Below are 20,614 nucleotides of genomic sequence, written 5' to 3' on the forward strand. Positions count from 1 at the left end.
ATCTTTCTGACCAAAATATTCTCTGCTCGCTTCTGCACTCACTGAACTCCTCACTTACCTTTAAGTGCATACACAAGTGTTTATTTCTCTGGGAAATCTCCCAGGTCTAACCTTAACCCTACCCTCTCCCAGCCAAGCCCCAGGAAGGATTATGGACCCTCTCCTGTGTTCCATCACTACAGTGTGTCATAAGTATTTGGTTTCTGTTTTTCTCATTTTATTCTACAAGGTCTTCAAGGCCAAACGCCATGTTTTATTCCCAGAATCTAGCAATGCCTTACATAGACAATACACTTAGCGAATACTTGAAGATGCTTCTGCAGAAGTTGTAGGCAGAACTGACCTAGGCATTCAGTTGCGCTGTTTTCTTAATTTTTATTAAAGAAAAAAATTACATGTGCAGAGGTAAAAAGACTTTGAATGAAGCAGTACTATTTCCTTAAGTACAGTTGAGAAAATTACTTTAAAAGTGTTTATTCTCACACCAGCATGCTCTCAAGCTTTCATAAGCTGATCCTACAAGCCCTGTGCTTTCCTTTCTTCCTCCAGTCTTTAATGCCTGTCTCTAGGGATTTCACTGCATGTTGCCACATCCTCCAGAGGATGGGAAGGAGAAACGAGACTCGAATTGCTGCATTTCTACCTCTCGGCATCTCTGTTGAAGTATTCGAGAGGGAAAGAAATATGGAACTGATACAGTTGATTTCACAGTATCTTCCTAACTTTATATCCTCAGTCAGTACAGCTACTTCATACATCATACCTCTTTATTCATAAACATGTTTATAAAAGGGCCTAACACAAATAAATGCAGGTATTCTCTAAGTATAAAGGTACTCTGATTAGAAATCAGAATAACTTGAGAGTCACAGAGTTTGTTATGTTTCCCTTCTCTTGTGTCAGGAAACAGTGAAATACAAGCCATGAAAGAGAGTGTCCCTCCATTCCCATTGCTATAGGAACCCTCACATTCAGAGAAATGAGATTGGTATCTTATATAGATTCCCTGTATGATATAATTAGCGATGGTTTATTATAGGGTCTTGTGTCTATTGAACATCTAGAATTTACACAGGAGTCAGATCACACACACACACACACACACACACACACACACACACACAGGCTTACTGCCCATGCTTGCTATTGATTCACACGTAAAAGCTCTGTATTAAAATGATGCCATCCATGTGGTCTTATTTCCCAAACATACTATTTTTAAATAAGAATCATGTCAAGAAGAAAGTAGTCTCAGATTTGCTCTATAAGGACTTCCGGGTAAGCTGTTTTCATAGGCATGTTATCAAGAGGAAAAGAGGGCATACGGTCCCCAAACAAATTCACAGTCACTTCATTTCATAGCTCAGGAAGCTACTCGGCATGTGCATGTGGTTTATTTATTTAGAGCACGGCTTGACTTTTTTTTTTCTTTGCGTCTAGTGACATTACTGCATGAGTTTCTTATAACCATTGTGCATCTTCATGAGGTTATACAGCTTTCCTTTTTACACCAAATGTCTGTATTTATCTTACAGATTTCCATGTCGAAGAATCACTGGATTGGCCTGGAGTATACCTGTTACCAGGCCAGGTCTCTGGGGTGGCCCTGGACCCTAAGAATAACCTGGTGATTTTCCATAGAGGTGACCATGTCTGGGATGGAAAGTAAGTAATATTTTTCCTTCAGGGTGTAAATGAAAATAAATATAGCATGCATCACTTTTTGTTAAACTAGGGTAATAGTAAGAGAACTACCAAGGTTCTTTGTGAACTTGCTTTTTGTGAGCAAACCATATTTATCCTTTTAATGCATGACTCTGATAAGTAATGGAGAGGAAGTCTTGGGCATTTTAAAACAATTAAAGTAGTTTCACAAACTAGTTGATGGAAAGAAGACAATGACAATCTGATTCTGCCTACTTACCATTTTCTTCCCTTGTCCTTGAAGCCACCTTCACATTCTTAAGGAGGATAATATTAAAAGGCAGTTAAGAGAGTACATTTGCTGAGGTGTTTCAAGACTTCAAAGAAATTGCATCCTGAGAAATGATCAACCAAGAAAAGTTACTAGTTGACTACAAGAAAACACTTTGTTATTTCCGTGTGCGTGCTGCATAAAGAACCACTTTAAGACCGTTGGACTCTCCTTTTCCATCAGACTGCTGCACAGCAGTGAAAACAATTAACCTTCTGGAGATTATGGTTGAACCAGTTTAGCCACCACATGTATAGAAATAGTAGCTTGACCTTCATATTTTCATACAGATTAACTTTATCACTCAAATTTTCTCTTTTTATGAGCACCAAAGACTTAAGAATAACACGAGGACTAATTCCCCTGCTTTTCCTTTGGGTTTCTCTTTCCAACCTTTTATTCTACCTTCCACTATCTACTTAGAAGGATGTTGACTAAAAATGTCTAACATTTATTGTTTACTGTGGGTCTGTCACTGTTTTACATGTTTACCTAACTCACCTTACAACAGCTGGGCACTGTTATTATCACCATCATTCACATTTTCCAGATGAAACCAAGAGGAGGTAAGTGTTTTGCCCCACGTCTCTGAGTTAGAAAACGGCAAAACCAAGCTTCACTTCCTTTTCATCTGACTCCAGGGTTGGCCCAGTTGCCCACTTTGCAATATTGTGTTTTATAGGATTGTGAGCACATTCACATGATGACATTTTTAAAAGGTTGGTCTCAAATCTAGCAGGTTATCTTAACTCTCCTGAGTAATGAATATCCATTTATTCATTTATTTTATCACAAGTGTGCATATGAAGGTGAATCTTAAACTAACAATTAACTGTAATGAATCTTCTCCTTTCAAGTGTATAGCTGTAGGGTCTCATTTGGAAAACGGAGAGCCTACATATATAGTTCAGTTATTTTTTTCCGTCTAATTTCAGAGATATTGATTATACTTATGCTGGTGCTAACTCCGCTCTGTCACACAAACGTGTATGTATTTTTCTTTGTGCAGGTAAAGATGGCACTCATTCAGCATTTCACAATACATTGGTAGTTTGGTTATTGTTTAATTGTCCTCTCCAGTTGTCACACTTGAAAATGGAATCTGAGAAAGGAATCACTTCAGAGTTCAAAGCAATCGAACTCAATATTCGTATTCATACATCTCTGTTACATCGTCTCAGTCATTATTGAACATCTAATGGTATTTTAACAAGTGCTTTTAAAAGCAAACTATTACTATTCATTGTAGCATATTCTTCGTTTTAATGAATATTGCTACATTTTCTGCATGGATTTCTAGCCACATTTTACCAGAGGAGAAAATTACAGCATCATTTTCTCCCATTGATACTGTTTCAGCTGGCTAAAGCTAAATTGGATAAAGTCCAAGTCTCCATTTGAATGTGATACTCATTCCAAGTAAACAGCAGAGGCTGGAACAGTTTCACAGGAGAAGGGATCAGTAAAGGCCAGCTTGGGGTGGGAGACGATGACACAACACTGAAATAAGAGCCACATAAGAACAGTTTCTGTGACTTGTATGTTAGTCCTCACTCAAGAACTGCTTTTTCCTGGCATCTAGCTTTCATCTAGATAACCAGTATCATGTGCAAATAGATTCCAGCTTCGCTGCCAAAGCCCTGGTGTGTTTATCCCGATAAATGGCACCAACAAAAGGGTGTTGTTAAAAATGCAAGACTTCTTCAGAGCAGATGTGCTGGTTTAACTTATTAAATCTCTATTTCTTCTTTCTTATTCATCTTTATCTTTCAGGTGTAAGAATTTTGTTAGCTGTCTTTCCTTGTGTCTCTCTTGTAGTGTCCATTGGCCTCTAGCAGCCTTTTCAGTCATGGTTGCAAGGACATTCTCTTCTGGAACGCACTTCTTTGCTTTTAACCACTGTCTGCTTTATTATTCATGAAGAGAATTAGAAGTGGATTACTCTTTATTTTTTTAGAAAAATAGATTTGGATTTGTACGCTCTGTTCTTTGAACAGTCATGCATAGCGATCCTTCATATATAAGCTGCATTATATAAAATAGGCAAAGTACATAGTTTTTGTTCTCCCTCATTAAATATCCAAGGATTGTAAAAAGAAAAAGACAGCACCTTCCTGAAAAATTTATGATGTACTGGTGAGAGACAATGGACATTAAACATTGGGAGGAAATTGCATTCTTATTGCTACCACTGTTTGAATAGAGTAGTGAGAAATCCTGTATTAATCTTCCTTGGAATTTTTCTCATCCTGATAGTTCTCATGTTCACAAAATTGTAGTTTCCTTAAGGTCAGGACTTGCTCTAAAACTAAGCACTCTGTGTCCCCTAATTTTTAGGATGTGATCATTCTTTAACTATTAGGCATGCTTCATATTAATAATCCGTACTTAATACTTAGTACCCAAAGCTCTTTGATATCATCATATCAACTTTTTTATAAGTAGTATTACTCTTCATTTCTACCTGATTTCCCTGATCACCCCTTACTCTTCTATTTAACCATGCTAAATAAGCATGGCAACCAAACTGAAATAATAATAATAATAATAATAATAATTAATAATAAACCACTTAACCTCCTGAAAGGTGGTCATCACTCCCTTTCAGTATTTGATTTCCATTTTCTTTCCTGTCCATCTCTTACTACAATATGGCTACTTTAAGAAGCTTCTTCTAGCTGCAATAAGAAATGCCTATTATCAGAAGGATGTAATGAAATGTTTAAGAGCCTGCGGTCTGTCCTGGTGTTAGGGAGGCATCACAGCTAGAGCTCTTTCAAGTTTAAATGTGTCCCAGCAGGAGGTGGGTAGCTCCTGCCTCGGTAACAGCTGTTCCTGGGTCTCAGTCTTAAAATCCAGACTCCTGTCAAATCTTGCTTCCTGGCCTTTCTTTTATTTATCTCAGCTATGGTTCTGGTTCCACTGTGCAAGACTCACATCACATACCCACTTAACTAAACCATGGGTTTTACCCCTTATTTTTAGGTGTTAAAAAGTTGTTTCCTTTGTACAATTGATAAGTTTTCCACATGGAGTGGAAAGGAAAGTTGGAAGTTGTATCACTTGGAATTCTTTCAGTAAGAGAGAAAAACAACTCAAACTACCTTCGGAAAAGAAGAAATAGATTAGATTGTATAAGTGAAAACTTCAAGGGTATGGTAATCCAGATGACATCACTAGGATCCATTTTTTAACAAATTTTCTCCTGGTTAGCTCCATTCCTGCGCCCTGATTGATCTCTGTCCCTGCTTTCGGCTTCAGAATCACATTATCACACTAGTCTCACAGAAGACGTAGTCTGGGTCCTGGACAGGTCAACAGAAAATCCTTAAATTGAGTCTGTTAGCATATTTTTTGGTCTGACTTAGGTCATGTCTCCTCTATCTCCAAACCAGTCGTTGTGGCAAAAAAATAAAATCCACTCTTTGGCTTAGCTTGAGTTTTTTTCTTCTGTGTCTGGAATGTAGGAATAGAGTTGACATCAGAAGCAAATGCACTGACAGCGGGCTTAGAATGTTGGGTCACCTAAAGAAACATTGAAGTTTCATTAGCTCAATGTGGGGCAGCAGACATTGGGCACCCAGAAGAGCAACTGTGCACCAGAGAGCTCACCTCCAATCTCCCACCTAATGTACACACACCTCTTAGAAGATCTTCCACAGTCATCCAGTGCTTGAACTCTCAGTACCAAGAAATTCCCTATGATATGAGACATACGTTCCAATTATGGGACTCATCTAGCTGTTATAAAGTTCTTCACTATGTTAAACTAAAATCCGAGTCTCCTAACTCCACCTGCATGACAACCTAACGCAGGGTGAACTTACTCCCATTTATCCATGGCAATTACTTACACATTTGAAGAAAGTCTTTTCTTCTCTGGAATAAGTATCCCCAGGCCATCAACCAATCTGTATGCTGACATGATACTGTCATCTGAAGGTAGTTTGATTCCTCATCCTTTTAAAGTGTTTTGTGGAGAAGTGGCCACAATACCTCATGTATTATCTGCTCAGCAATGCAATTACTATCCTTAATGTGTATTCTAGATATCTCTCAGAGTAAAAAGTTTGTATTCACTCTTATTCAGCATTCATATCATCTTGTTGTGTGTTGAATCTGCTAAAATCTTTAAATACATTTCATAAAACTTTTACTGGAAATTTATACTTATGTGGTGTTTTTATTTTTTAACATTTATTTTTGAGAGACAGAGAGAGACACAGCATGAGCAGGGGAGGGGCAAAGAGAGAGGGAGACACAGAATCCAAAGCAGGCTCCAGGCTCTGAACTGTCAGCACAGAGCCTGACGCGGGGCTTGAACTCACGGACTGTGAGATCATGACCTGATCTGAAGTCGGACGCTCAACTGACTCAGCCACCCAGGCACCCCACTTATGTGGTGTTTTAAAAATACTGAATTCAGGACTTTATTCCAATTATATTTCCCGTCATTAGATTTAACAATTTATAGATATTATTTAACCAGAGAATGAGCTGTCCCTCCCAGCTTTGTATCAAGTGTGTTGATGTACATGCCTTTCATATCTTCATAAATGTTGTTTATAAAATTTGAATAGTTCAGTGGTTGGCTTAGCAAAGTTTTGTTCTTAGATATGTGGTCTTCTGGGATTCTTCTCCCATTTGCCCCCCAAATAGCTCACAAAACATGTCTTCATCAGTGCTTTATGGAATGTTGCCAAGATCTCTTGTTTCAGAAATCTCTCTGCATCCTTTCAGAAAAATCGGTTCAAGATTTGTCTCACTGGTTTTCTGGAGTCTCAGTTAAGATATCTGCTTCATTTAAGAATTAAGTGAACCTGTAAAACAGAACTCAAAGTGACTGAATGGTACCTTAGTACCTTCATATCTGAGAGAAAATCATGAGGGGTTCTACAGAAAGAATGTTTCCATATTCTAGCATTCTCTCTCACATTGTCATTTGCCACTCAAACCATCTTCTTCCAGATTTATGTTACTTTCTCTAGTTCTTCGTTATGTGACTATTCTTGTATCACTTTTGCATACACACATTCAATTTGATAACTGGCAGGGAGAGTCTCCAGTCCAGTGAGGTCAGTCCTACTAAGAGAAGACTGTATATATAAATAGGCAAATATGTAATATATATATATATATATATATATATATATATCTATATCTATATATATCTATATCTATATCTTAAGACAGCTAACCTAAGTTTGAACCTTGGTTACCATTTTCTAGCTCTGAGACCTGCATGAAGATGTTTGCACTCCTTTAACCTGCAGTTCCCTAGTCCAAAAAAATGAGGACTTTAATAAGTGCCTCATTCTGTTGAGTAACAAAAAGCACTTTGTTCAGTGACTTCTACTCAGTGGCTTTAGTGACCCAGCAGAGCTGGTGCTATAATACCTAGCTCTTTGTTCTTTTCATCCCTGTTTGTGATGTCTCCAATGCTAGGTCCATTGGGGCACTAAAGAGTCATACTGGTTTCTTTGTCTGTCTACCTAATTTCCTCCTCACAGAGATTTTTTGCAATGTGTATATATTCAGAAGTGAGTGTTTTTAACATATTATTTAAGTATATTCCACTTAAAGACTCTGGCCTTTATATGGTATATATTTGCTTTCCTAATATTGAGGGTATCTTTCCACTTATATTTTCTCACTTGAAAACTTACAGTTCTAACAGATGGTTAGAGGAGGGGGGGGGCGGGGGGAGATAGGTGAACTTGGTGTAAGGAATTAAGAGTACACTTATAATGAGCACTGAGTAATATATGGAAGTGCTGAATCACTGTATTGTACACCTGAAATGAATATAACACTATGTATTAACTCCACTGGAATTAAAATTAAAACATAAAAGGAAAGAAAGAGAAAACCTATGGTTCTCTCTCCAGCTTAATTTATGTAATTGCAACATTATATTATACTTCTCTCTTCAGTTGCTATTATTTATTTTGCATTCCCTTAATTTTGATTGATGGCACAGAAGCTTATTTTCTTCTTACTGGAGTTTATTTTTTGTGTGAATATAGCAGAGCATTTCTTCTCAGCCTTATCTAAACTATTTGATTGGCTGCTAATGTGCAAAACCATTAATGGGGGATTCAAACTGCTAAAATAAAGAAGTGATGAATTCCCACCCATGAACCACAGTTCAGTCTTTTTGACTGAGTGCGTTTTCAGAGAAGCAAACAAAAGTCAGCAGTGCTCCAGGCACTGTGTGAAATTTGCAGGGTATTATTATATCCTGTAAAAAGTTAAATGTGGTTGAAATAAAGACTTCTCTGCAGCATATAATGTGGGGTAGCTGCTTTAGAACACTAAATAAGCAGTTTGCTATAGCAACAGTATATCCAGTTCTGTAATCTGACATCCATTTGTGAACTGTTCAAGGGTTACCGTTCTTTGAATTACAGGAATTTATAAACTACTTTATTTGGCAGATTTGGTGTGCATGTGTATGTTTGTGACTTTCCCATTTAAGAAAAAATTTCAACTTCTTCTGTCCCTTGCCCTGTGTGACTACCATGCACGAACTGTTAGTGGCACAAAGCTCCACTATCCCAAATGAAAGAATCCCGACTGGCCAGCCAATCAGCTGAGTGACTGTCTCTTGATGTGCAGCTATAGGTATGCTGAGGTCTGTTATGCTCCAGCTTTATCGGGATATACAGTAGGCATTGTTGCCACTATACAGTGCCACTATTATTAAGTATCAGTAGTGGGTCAGAACACTACGTATCAAGTGTATAGCACTTGGTAAGAACTATGAGGACTTGGTAACTTTCCATGTTACTAACTCACAAGTGGGGGCAAAGTAGATAAATAATACACTAGTATGTTCCATGCCCAATCCAATAAACTGCAAGAATACATGAAAAATTTAGAAAATACAAAGGGGAAAAGGAAATCTAAATACAATCAGTAGATTTTTAGCAATATCCATAAATATCCTAGTTATGATGCTGTATTATAGTTGTGCGAAATGCTACTTTTGAAGAGAGAAGTACATATGAATCCACAGTTTAATTCAAAATTTCTTTTCAAAAAAGAGGAAACAGATTTTAACTCCTTACAGTCAGGGAAAGCATAATTCTCACATTATTTAGACTGCTATGGTGCTGTCATAAAGCACTGGAATGTTCCTAGATAACGAAGAATATGCCTTAAAACAGATCATAAATGAAGAGACTATTCTATTGTACATGAATGTGAACCTTAGAGCATACTCTGAGTCTCAGACATGCTGACCTTATGCTATCCAATATCATAGACATGTTGGAAGAAAAAGAAAACAACACTGATGGTTGAATCCAATGCCATTGTTTTCTAGAAGCATAGTTATGATGTTTTTAGTATAGAAATTCATATTGAAAATAGAGTTTCAGATACACAATAACTCTTTGGTGTTTCATTAAAGAATTACATCATGTTTGCCCTTTACCGGTCTCCCATGTTTTAATAACACCTTGTACATTCTTACATTGGTTCTAATAAAATTTCACATTTCAATTTAATGAAGATCCCATGAATATCTTATAAAATCTACTTTGTTACTTCTATTTCATAAACTCAGGTTTTTTTTTTTTTTCTAGGTACTGCTGTGTGGTTTTAACTACACGTAATAGCATACGTAAACAGTATTACTTAAGTTTTAGTTGACAAAGTTGAATCAATATTTTGTTTTTAATTGAATGCATCATTAATAAGAACTACTTCAGGGACTTAGTGTTATCTTTCATGGAAAATATCCCCAAAGACTCTAACAGTCAAGAAGCTCAAATAATCATGTGATGAATTTTTTAATGGCAAGAGAATGTAATCTTGAAATTTTTATTCTTCTACTGGGACTCTACATAAGTTCCACAAAAATGTCAACCAATCAAATATCAACCTAATCAATAGGTCTGTGACAGATCTGAGCACTCTTTTGCCTTTCCAAACTGCAAATGTATCTCCATTAATAGTTAATATTATTCAGGTTCTTCTTTTGCTTATACAGTTGAACTACAACATATTAGTTTTTTTCACAGCTTTGTCTGATTCTATAAAGGAAATTCTGTTACAGCTTTGACTGTATCAAATAGTTTCTGTTACAGAAATATTTGTTGATCATCCACTGACTCGTCTGGAAAAATATGTATATGTTGTGTATATTTTTATGTAGATACACATATGTATGGCTCAACTATGTGCTAATTCAATTCTTCGTTCTTTAACATATAAATTGGTCCCTTTGTGATTTGTAGATTTACCTTTCTGTTATATAAGCTTATATTACAAGATTCTATCTTTGTCATTTGTCTCAAATAATTACCCAAACAGGAATTGAAATAAATATAGTATCTATGCTAATTGTCAATTTAGGTAAAGGTACTACCAGCAATTTATATAGAAATATAAATGGAAAAAATGTATATAAACATATATGTTCATAATATTTTATAACCTGGGAGATAGAATTAAAAAGCAGAAACTGTCATGTTTGTTTTAGCTTTATATTATTATGTAGTTGGTCATTTTGTACTTAAAGTTGTTTTATGGAAGAAGTTTTATGATTCCAGAATCAATTTATGTTTTATATTTTTTAAATACTTTGAACATTATATACTAGATCCTTATATTATGTATTTGCATATTGGGGCACCTGGGTGGCTGAGTTGGTTAAGCATCCGACTTCAGCTTAGGTTATGATCTCGCAGTTTGTGAGTTCGAGCCCCACGTCAGGCTCTGTGCTGACAGCTTAGAGCCAGTCGCCTGCTTTGGATTCTGTGTCTCCCTCTCTCTCTCTCTGCCTCCCCTGCTCACACTGTGTCTCTCAAAAATGAATAAATGTTAAAAAAAATAATTTTAAAAATATATGTATTTGCATGCGGTTCTTATGGCAAATACTATAGCAAACATATTTTATATTCCTTCCTGCTATCATTTACACTTTCCTTATTACAGTGTGAGTTAAAATAAGTTATGCTTCCTTTTGTAGTTTCAAAGAAAATAGCTATTGAATTAAAATATTTTGAGGAGCTTTGAAAAAATAAGAGTTCTTGGTAGTATTTCTTAAATTCTCATGTGAATATGAATCACCTGGGGTTCTTGTGAAAAGTATGGACTTCAGCGTTGTTCCCTGGCCCCTCTGAGCAGCATAGTTCTACAAACGGTACAGATGTAATTATATTTGTAATTACGTATGTAGTTACCCCTATATATATTGGTATATATATATGTAATCAAAGGTACAGAAATGTGAAGGACAAAGAATGAAATCACAGTCTAAGCTCTTCGGTTGACTATGTATTTAGAATCTCAAGTGAATGGTCTGCATTTCTCAAGTTCATTGACCTTTCTCATTGGTTTATTTTCCATTCTAATGCTTTTGTTTGTTTCTTTGTTTTAAGCTCTTTTGACAGCATGTTTGTTTACCAGCAAAGAGGACTGGGGCCAATTGAAGAAGACACTATTCTTGTCATAGATCCAAATAATGCTGCAGTACTACAGTCCAGTGGAAAAAATTTGTGAGTTAAATTACTTATTTTTTTTTAATGTTTTATTTTTGAGAGAGAGCAAGAGTGCGCACGTGTGCGAGCGCATAGGGGAGGGGCAGAGAGAGAGGGAGTCAGAGGATCCCAAGTGGGCTCCTTGCTGAGAGAAGACAGCCTAATGCGGGACTCAATCCCACATGTGAGATCATGACCTGAGCAGAAATCAAGAATCAGACACTTAACCAACTGAGCCACCCAGGCTCCCCTACTTATGTTGTTATTAAGGCTCTTGCTGCATATATTTTATCAAAGTGTGTCACTGGCTCTGGTCCTGTAAAGGGTGTATTGTACAGCAGTGGCAAAAAAGCAGAGCTTAAGAAAGCAGGCGACTAATTGGACCATCCCATCTTTCATTTTCTAAATAGGTGGCTCTAAACTGAAATTAGAATCACCTGGGAAGCTACAGAAAAATTAGATTGGATTTAGTCTGGAATGAGGCCCAGGCATCAAAACAGTACTTTTAAAGCTCCCCAGGTATTCTAATAGGTACTCAAACTTCATAGAACCATTGATACACATAGGTAATGAAGTGAGCTGCTAGTCAGCTTAGATTTGAAGATTAAAAAAATTTTTTCAGCGTAAAAGTTACATAACCAAACTCATCAAGTAATCAACATTAAGGAAAAAGGCTTCTTTCTTCCCATCTCAAAGGGAAGACTAAACAAATGGCATTTTTAGCTTTTCTTAGCATGCATAGGTAATTTGGCCTTGAAAGCCACTTATTATTTGCTCTTATTCCTAGATGACATTTGGCAACCAAAAAAAAAAAAGTTGGCTGATATTCGTGGTCATAGAAAGGAAGGGCACCTGCTTACAGTGTCCTCAACCATTTTAACTTGGCAGCTTGAGGAACTATACCCTGCTCCGTCTGCTTAGGCACAGGAAAAGCCAGGGAGCCATCCATCCACCTGAGTGCAGCTGCTTATGGAGATGGTGATACTTTTTTATAGGATTCTAAGATGGTGGAGTCAGGGGCCAAATCCTAATACCAGCTTTATCACTTCGTGTATTTGAACCTGTCTCTTCTATGCTTTACTAATGAATCAGAAACATTCTTTTTCCAGAAGGGAATCAGAGAAAGGCAGAGCAACTGTTGCCAAATGAACCTGGCCAGCCATGGGGAGTCTATTGAAAGCAAATCATAACTCTCACATTCAGTCACCAAAACACAGATTTAGTTCAGTCAATTAGTCAAGGTCAGGGTGTTCCAATCTTGGCACATGAAAAAAGAATCTGTGGTGTCAACACCTTGGTTAAGGCTAGAAGCTGACAAACAGCCTGTGGACTGTTGGATGTCATGTGACCAAACCACATTAAGATATTGTCCAGGTGTTTGTTAATTCTAAGTTCCTTAAGCCTGTGAGCCTCTGTCTACATTACAGTTCTCCCACCCACATCATTCCAACTGATTTTGTTAAATAGATTAACCTTCTCTAATGATTATCCAGAACACCACTTCACTTTGCTTAGATGAACACAGCCCCTGTCTGCTGGAAGATGTTCTGTTGGGTTTTATTGTGTTTAGGAGACACTCTTAAAGCTTTTGAGTCATATAATTAATATTTTATATTAATACGGCATTCATTACATTACCTTGAAGTATACTGAAGCTATTCAAACTATATAAATCCATTTACATTTTTCTACACAATTTGCTTTATGCACATTTCTAAAATGGTAATATTACGTTTGAACTCATTTTTAAATTGATGTGATTTGTGTTGTTTAATATACCATACTTTGTAATAAATATTTGTAATTGGTTGTAGGCTTCACTTATGGATTTTTGAAAGATTAAATGCCATTTAAGATTTGTCACAAGGAGGTTTCTATGATAACAGGCATTTTCATTTAACTTATGTTGGTCTTTAGGAATGCAGGTACCCATTTATCAATTTATCAATTTATATTACCTTTACAGATTAATTAGCAAGACATTCCTCTCATGTGGGCTTTGGGAGTAATTGTACAATTAAGACAATTATTTTTATTTTGCAGGTTTTATTTGCCCCATGGCTTGAGCATAGATAAAGACGGAAATTATTGGGTCACAGACGTTGCTCTGCATCAGGTAATCTTCCATTTGGCAGTTATTCAAATAGAAGTTCATGGAGTTATGCTTTTGATATGCTCTAGAGCTGTGTGGGTATTTTTCTGTCACCCAGGAAGTTGATAACAAGAAAATACAACTGCCGAAACTGAAATTTTTCTTTTTGAACTCAGTGCCAGAAAGAGCTAATATGTACGTAACTGAGTCACCCTGCTCTGCAGGGCTGGTGGGACACCTAAGGGCCTGATGTGAGGCTTCACCCTGACCACTGTATAGGCCATCCCACCCTCCTTCTTGGCTTTTCCACATTTGCTTTTCTTTCCTGCATCCCCAAGTCATAGTTCTGTTTTGTCACTTATTGTTTTAAACTACCTTAATCTATAAATCCTTCAAGGTCTTTAGTACATCCACGTTTATGTATAAAACATTTTTGTTGTTTTTAAAGGAAATTATATTTCTATCACAGAATAGCCTAAACTCTTCCTCTCAGAAGATAAGCTCTACTATCCATTTTATGAATAAGTGGCAAAGAGGTATGAAAACTAGAAAAAAAAACACAACTAGAACTCAGAAGACATAACTGTAAGAGTCTTCAAACATCATCTCAGTAAACATTTATTGCTCATGTATTATTGGGAGAGCATTGTACTATTATTACATTAGCCAAGGAGAGACCCAAAAGGAAGTGTGAGGTGGGTGGAACAAGACATCCAAGTACTAGTCTCCCCTCACCACTAATTACCTGGATGACCTTGAGCAGATTATTTAATGTCTAAGGGCCTCCCTTATCAAACGAAGGAATCAGACCAAATGATCTTTAGAGTCCCATCCAGTTCTACAAAGTATCTTCCTCTAAATAAATCTCTGGGAGCTTACACTATACTTGCCTGTGAAAGTCTTCTAAGGCAGGAGTGTGCCACTAGTAACCATGCGAAGTGGGTAAGGCTTTTGTTCCTTGTTAAAAAGGTGTTCAAACTGGATCCAAACAGTAAAGGTGGCCCTCTGTTAATCCTGGGAAGGAGCATGCAACCAGGCAGTGACCAGAATCACTTTTGTCAACCCACTGATGTGGCTGTGGATCCAGACACTGGAACCATCTATGTCTCAGACGGTTACTGCAACAGTCGGATTGTGCAATTTTCACCAACTGGAACGTTCATCACACAGTGGGGAGAAGGTACTCAATAAGACTTGATCTCTAATTGTTATTCTTAGCCAGTAACACTAGGAACTAGAGATTGGCCACCCCTCACATTCTCTAGAATTTAATTGTCCCCTCCAGTGGGAAAAGCATGGCCTTTGTATGCACCCAGTTGCCAGCTTTCTTACACACACACACACACACATGCACACACACAGTCTTGTGAGAGGGAAAAAGAATGCCTCAACCTGAAAACTTTGTCCAAAAAGGGAGAAAATCTGTAATGTGTTTGTGGGTAAGAGATATTATAGAACAAACTTAGTACCTCATTTTTCCCCTGGTTCCAAATATTTAATTTACTATCATGAGTTTGGAAAACTAGAAAACTTTAACATTAGAGGTTTGGGTGATTTTACAAATTGTATAGCTGAGATTTTTCTTTCTTCTATAGAATCTTCTGGGAGCAATCCTAAACCAGGCCAGTTCAGGGTTCCTCACAGCTTGGCTCTTGTGCCTCATTTGGGCCAATTATGTGTGGCAGACAGGGAAAATGGTCGAATCCAGTGTTTTAAAACTGACACCAAAGAATTTGTGCGAGAGATTAAGCATGCGTCATTTGGAAGAAACGTATTTGCAATTTCATATGTACCAGGTATTTCATCTTTGTTATATTTTGTCATGCTGTCCTCTATCCTTACAAGTTACTTCTCTTATCTTAATATATTCTTATTATAATTTTTTTCTTATTAAGGGATTGAAGATGCTTTATCAGATCTTATACTCTTTTAGTGTAAAGATGCCTTGTAAATCATTTTCAACTCAGGTGACCCTGTTCTTTATTCAGCAATAAGAAAGAACTCAAACTTAACTGTGTGTAATGGATTCAAAAATTGTTTCCAAACATTGATTTTCATTTTTCCTTAATGATGATCATTTGCTCTAGTTATTAAATGATTCATATTATGTCTTCACACATCATCAACAGATGGTGTGTGTCTGAAAAATCAGTATCCAAAATGCTTCTGCTCCACATTTTTTTTTAAAAGCAGTGGCCAAGTTTTTTCCCAAAGATAAATAATGTAAATTAAGTGAGGCTTGTATTTAAATGTCAGGAGGAGTGACCAATAAAATCCAGAATTTTGTTTCCTATTTTCAGAATAGATTTTCTTGATGTGAAGAAAATCAGAAAAATAATATAAACTTATGACATAAGATCCAGTTAATTCATATTACAAAATAACTTGCATAAGATTTCTTTAAATCATTAATACTGAACAACTGAAAATATATTTCTAAACTATATGTTTTTTATAATATATTTCATAAATATAGGTGTACCTATATTAAAGTAGTATTGACTATTTGTAGCCACCACTGTTATATTTACATTTCTTGTTTTATTAAAGTTGCCTATGCCTGCTGTCGTCCCAAGCTGCCCCCAATTTATTTAGGACATGGAATAAACGGATTCCAGTATGCAGATAAGGAGCAAATTTGGCTTCCACAAGGAATAAGTAATGAAGTGATAAAAGACTCATAAATTAATGTCAGTGAAAAAGAAATTCTCATGTTGGTTTTTATTTTATATCTAAGGAATAAATTTGGCAAGTCCATTCACTTAAAAAGAGGGTGATCAAGTTCATAGTGAATAAAAATAAATCAAATATGAAGAGAAAAACATTAAGAGAGAAGATGAGAGAAAATCTGGTTAAAAACAATCTAAGCAAAGACAAAGTGTATTATAATTGGAATTCTCTCTACAATATTGCACAACAGTAATTGATTCTCATAGTATTGATTTTTTTCTTAGTACGATACACTGAAGAACCTTTTCCTGAAATCCTTAAAAAAAAGATGAAAGGATCTTCAACAGTCATTTAGTTTGATGTGTATTTTATTGTTTTACTTCTTTAAAACATAATATTCAATCATCTGAAGTGTTTAAGCCAAACATCACAGTTTCCATTATTTTTTATAAGTACTACTATATTAAGAAATATAATTTTGCTACAAAAAGTATTCACGAAATTAATATTAAAAGGGTGGTTTAGGGGCACTTGGGAGGCTCATTTGGTTAAGTGTCTGACTCTTGATTTCAGCTCAGGTCATGATCTCATGGTTTGTGAGAGATTCAGCCACGCAGTAGGCTCTATGTTGAAAGCGTGAAGCCTGCTTGATTGAGATTCTCTCACTCTCCCTCTCTCTTTGCTCCTCCCCTGTTCACACTCTCTTTCCCTCTCTCCCTCTCTCAAAATAAACATTTAAAAATAAATAAGTAATGAAAAGATGGTCTAATTTTTTTTAATTAGGAAAAAGTAGGTCTTTGATAATCTGAAGTATGCATGTCACATTTTCAAACTTCATTTGTTTAAAATCATATTATTCTGTTTCTGCTATAACATCACGTATTGCCTTTGTGTATTTTTCTCTGATTCTTCTGGTAAGGATAGCAGATATTACTTATTTTTTAAAAGATATAACATCCCACAATAATTTATGTAAAGGTTATCACTAGGATGTCTGTAATATGTCCCTCCATCTAGATCTATTCCTAAGCCTATGTATCTATATCTATATCACTATGTGTGTATTCCTGATTTTTACTGGCTTCCTAAATGGAGAGGCCTTATAATTCCTGGTTTTCCTATTGCAAGGAGATTAGTCCCTTAACCTGTTTGCCCCTGTTGTTATTACTTAAGAAGATAAATTTGCTTAGTGTATTATTTTCTACTTTTGTTTTCAATTATAAGGACCAGGCTGACCCTATATTAATAGTCTGTGTAATGTACATGTATATATTTGAAGGCCAGTTTTCTCCATATTTTAAAGAGTGTTTAACTGGATGTGTTGTCACAGGTTTGCTCTTTGCGGTGAATGGGAAGCCTTACTTTGGGGACCAAGAACCTGTACAGGGATTTGTGTTGAACTTTTCCAGTGGGGAAATTGTGGATGTCTTCAAGCCAGTGCGCAAGGTATTCACATATATTGCCTAGGTATCCGTTTTCATGGGAATAAACTAAAATAGGAATCTTGGCATTCGATTTGTACTTGAATAATTTTTAAAATCTTGAAGGAGATGTGATAACCAACCGTCTTAGCTAGGTTGATAGGGGTTTCCTGTTACTATGTTTTATTTAGAATAAATATCCTTGTCTGTTCTTAGATCAATTTCTTCATATACAAAGCAACACTGTATGCTTTCTAAGGTTCTTAGTAGACTTCACACAGGATAGCAGGTTGAAATTCACTGTAGTTAGAATACCAAAAATAATAATAATAATAATAATAATAATAATGTCTTTTCCTGGTTTCATCCAAGTAGAGAAGATACCACAGTATATCAAATTGTACTTTTGTAGTTCTCTTAGATCCAACAGAAATCTCGTTTGCTTTTTGTATGCTGTTACTACATTGAGCAACAAGACTTCAAAATAGCACTTCCTGCAGTTTATTTAAGTCCTAAAGGCTTGGTTTAGAGAAGAGACTAAAGGCTAGTTTTGACTTCACAAATGGCTTACCACTGTTTATTCTAATAGTGCTTGTTTACAAACACACTGTCTGGTTCATCATGCCCATAGCTCTTTTGTCTCTTCAATGTACTTTCTCTTCAGTATGACTGCCTGAATGATCAGATTGTTGATATAAACTTCTAGATGTACTTGTGGCAGCACATCAATTTTAGAAAATTCAGCCTGCTCGCTATCGACAGTAGCGAAATTAAAGAAAGAGCCTAAATGCCCATCGACTGACAAATGGATAAAGAAGATGTAGTATATATATACATAATGGAATATTACTTGTCAATCAAAAAGAATGAAATCTTGCCATTTGCAACAACATGGATGGAACTAGAGTATATTATGCTAAGAGAAGTTAGAGAAAGATAAATATTATATGATTTTACTCATATGTGGAATTTAAGAAACAAAACAGATGAATATAGGGGAAGGGAAGGAAAAATAAGATGAAAACAGAGAGGGAGACAAACCATAAGAGACTCTTAAATACAGAGAACAAACTAAGAGTTGCTGGAGGGGTGTAGGGTAGGGGGATGGGCTAAATGGGTGATGGGCATTAGACGGGGCACTTGTTGGGATGAGCAGTGGGTGTTAGATGTAAGTGATGGAACATTATTACACCATATGTTAACTAACCTGGATTTAAATTTTAAGTAAAAGAAAAAAAATTCAGCCTGCCAAAATGCTGCTAATAAGAGTTATTTTTCAAAACATGTAAATGTTTACTGGCTTTACTTGGATCAAAATGCAGTTGCCATAAAGCACTGGACAAACTATCACCATACTCATAATTCTTACAGTATTCTTTAAAATACCAAATTTGCTAGATTAAAAAAAAAAACAAACTTTAAAGTGTCTCAATATTTGAGAAATATGTCTGTGAGAGTACTGACAGCTAGTCTGGGATTTATTTATCCTAGAGATATTTATTAACTCCCTACTCTGTCATACACCATGTTAGATAACTAAGGATATGGTGGTGAACAGAACAGGACATAGCCTACATAGCCTCTCCCTCAAATGGAGTTTTAGCTAAAGTTACAGGATCTGAGTTGAACCAAACTGAATCTGAACTAAAGATTGTAGTACAAATTCCTTACTTTTCCTAAATTTCTAAGGACTTTTCACCGTATTTTACCTGAAAAGCTATACGGAATCAAATATCCAATCATAGTACCCTTCAGAAAGAAATTCATTACATTGATAATACCTATTTTACTTCAGCAGTGTTGCAGATCCTTACTGATTATCTGATATTCATTGTTTTGCCCCTTTGAGTTAACTTCCTCATATCTATTGATAAAATAAGAGACTTAACTTTCTTTCATGTCTTCACTTTGTATTAGTACAGTGTTTGCCTTGATTGTTCTTTTAATGCTAATATAATATACTGCATCAACCAGGACATTAACTTTTAATTCATATATACATCTAGAAAGCAAAACTATAGGCTAAGCAAGAAGCTAAATTCTACATGAGCCTTATTCTCATAAAAATATGAACAGCCATGAATGAAAATCTTAGAAAGCATTATGCCTAAACATTAGCGTTCATCAGACATTCAACAATGAATAGGTCACAAGATGTAAGTCGTAAGTCAGTATAGCAAACTTAAAAAGAGTCTAACTCCAAGGTGAAATTTGCTTTTCCTTTCAATAAACAGGACTTACAACAAAATGTAGAAATTTGTTCTGTGTTGACTCTGTAAACTAACATCAGTTGATGAATCTCTCAGAATTCCCATTTAATCACATTATCATCACAAAGATTAAATTTGGGTGAAGGAAACCATATGGTACTCTGATTCCTAAGTATGAAGAGATTCTTCTTTCAAATCAAAAGTCAGGTTTTGCATAATGTGTACCTGTTTGTGCCTGTCCACCACATATTTCCCCATGTACTTCAGTTCTCTCTTCTGTTACATTCTTTAGAAAAGTTTATGCCCGAATGTATGAGCTTCATTTTATGTCTATGCAGGGAGGCTCAGACCGTAGGACAATAAAGATCAGGGCAAAAGATACACAGTTACCTTCCACTTTCTTACCCCCATTATCACAAGAAAGCCTAAGGTCCCTAACATCTGGTTGCACACACACTCTTCAGGCTGGAATGGAATGGATCCCTGCCACTCCAAGCCAAAAGAAAAGAAAAGGAAAAAAAAAAAAAACAAAAACAGAAAACAAAAACCAGCCTATATTTATGTTGTTTCTCTAACCTTAACAATGGAGATTAAAATTACAGTATTTGATAGGATTTGAACTCAAAATTTCACACAAGTGAAATTACTTATCCAAAGCTACAGAGTAAGTAGCACACCTGGGTCATAAACACAAGTCTTTAGACCCTAAAATGTGTTTTAACCTTTTAATTCCCATCCATATACCAATGGAATATATT

The 20,614-nt window shown here is 36.0% G+C and overlaps 2 protein-coding genes across 15 annotated transcripts in view; one reads left to right on the top strand and one right to left on the bottom strand.

Moving 5' to 3' along the window:
• The window catches only part of PAM (peptidylglycine alpha-amidating monooxygenase), a 283,688-nt gene that overhangs the window by 239,110 nt on the left and 23,964 nt on the right, over positions 1-20,614 (top strand). For all 14 annotated transcript variants that reach the window (XM_027037064.2, XM_027037072.2, XM_027037091.2 and 11 more), the window contains 6 exons: positions 1,536-1,665; positions 11,365-11,481; positions 13,507-13,579; positions 14,525-14,735; positions 15,151-15,351; positions 17,556-17,671. In XM_027037064.2, the coding sequence (XP_026892865.1) occupies positions 1,536-1,665; positions 11,365-11,481; positions 13,507-13,579; positions 14,525-14,735; positions 15,151-15,351; positions 17,556-17,671 (848 nt within the window). The remainder of the gene's footprint in view (positions 1-1,535; positions 1,666-11,364; positions 11,482-13,506; positions 13,580-14,524; positions 14,736-15,150; positions 15,352-17,555; positions 17,672-20,614) is intronic.
• GIN1 (gypsy retrotransposon integrase 1) overlaps positions 1-20,614 on the bottom strand; it is an 84,881-nt gene that overhangs the window by 7,411 nt on the left and 56,856 nt on the right. The gene's annotated exons all lie outside the window — the stretch shown is intronic.

The sequence above is a fragment of the Acinonyx jubatus genome, chromosome A1 (genome assembly GCF_027475565.1).
Source record: "Acinonyx jubatus isolate Ajub_Pintada_27869175 chromosome A1, VMU_Ajub_asm_v1.0, whole genome shotgun sequence".
Classification (NCBI taxonomy): Eukaryota; Metazoa; Chordata; class Mammalia; order Carnivora; family Felidae; genus Acinonyx; species Acinonyx jubatus.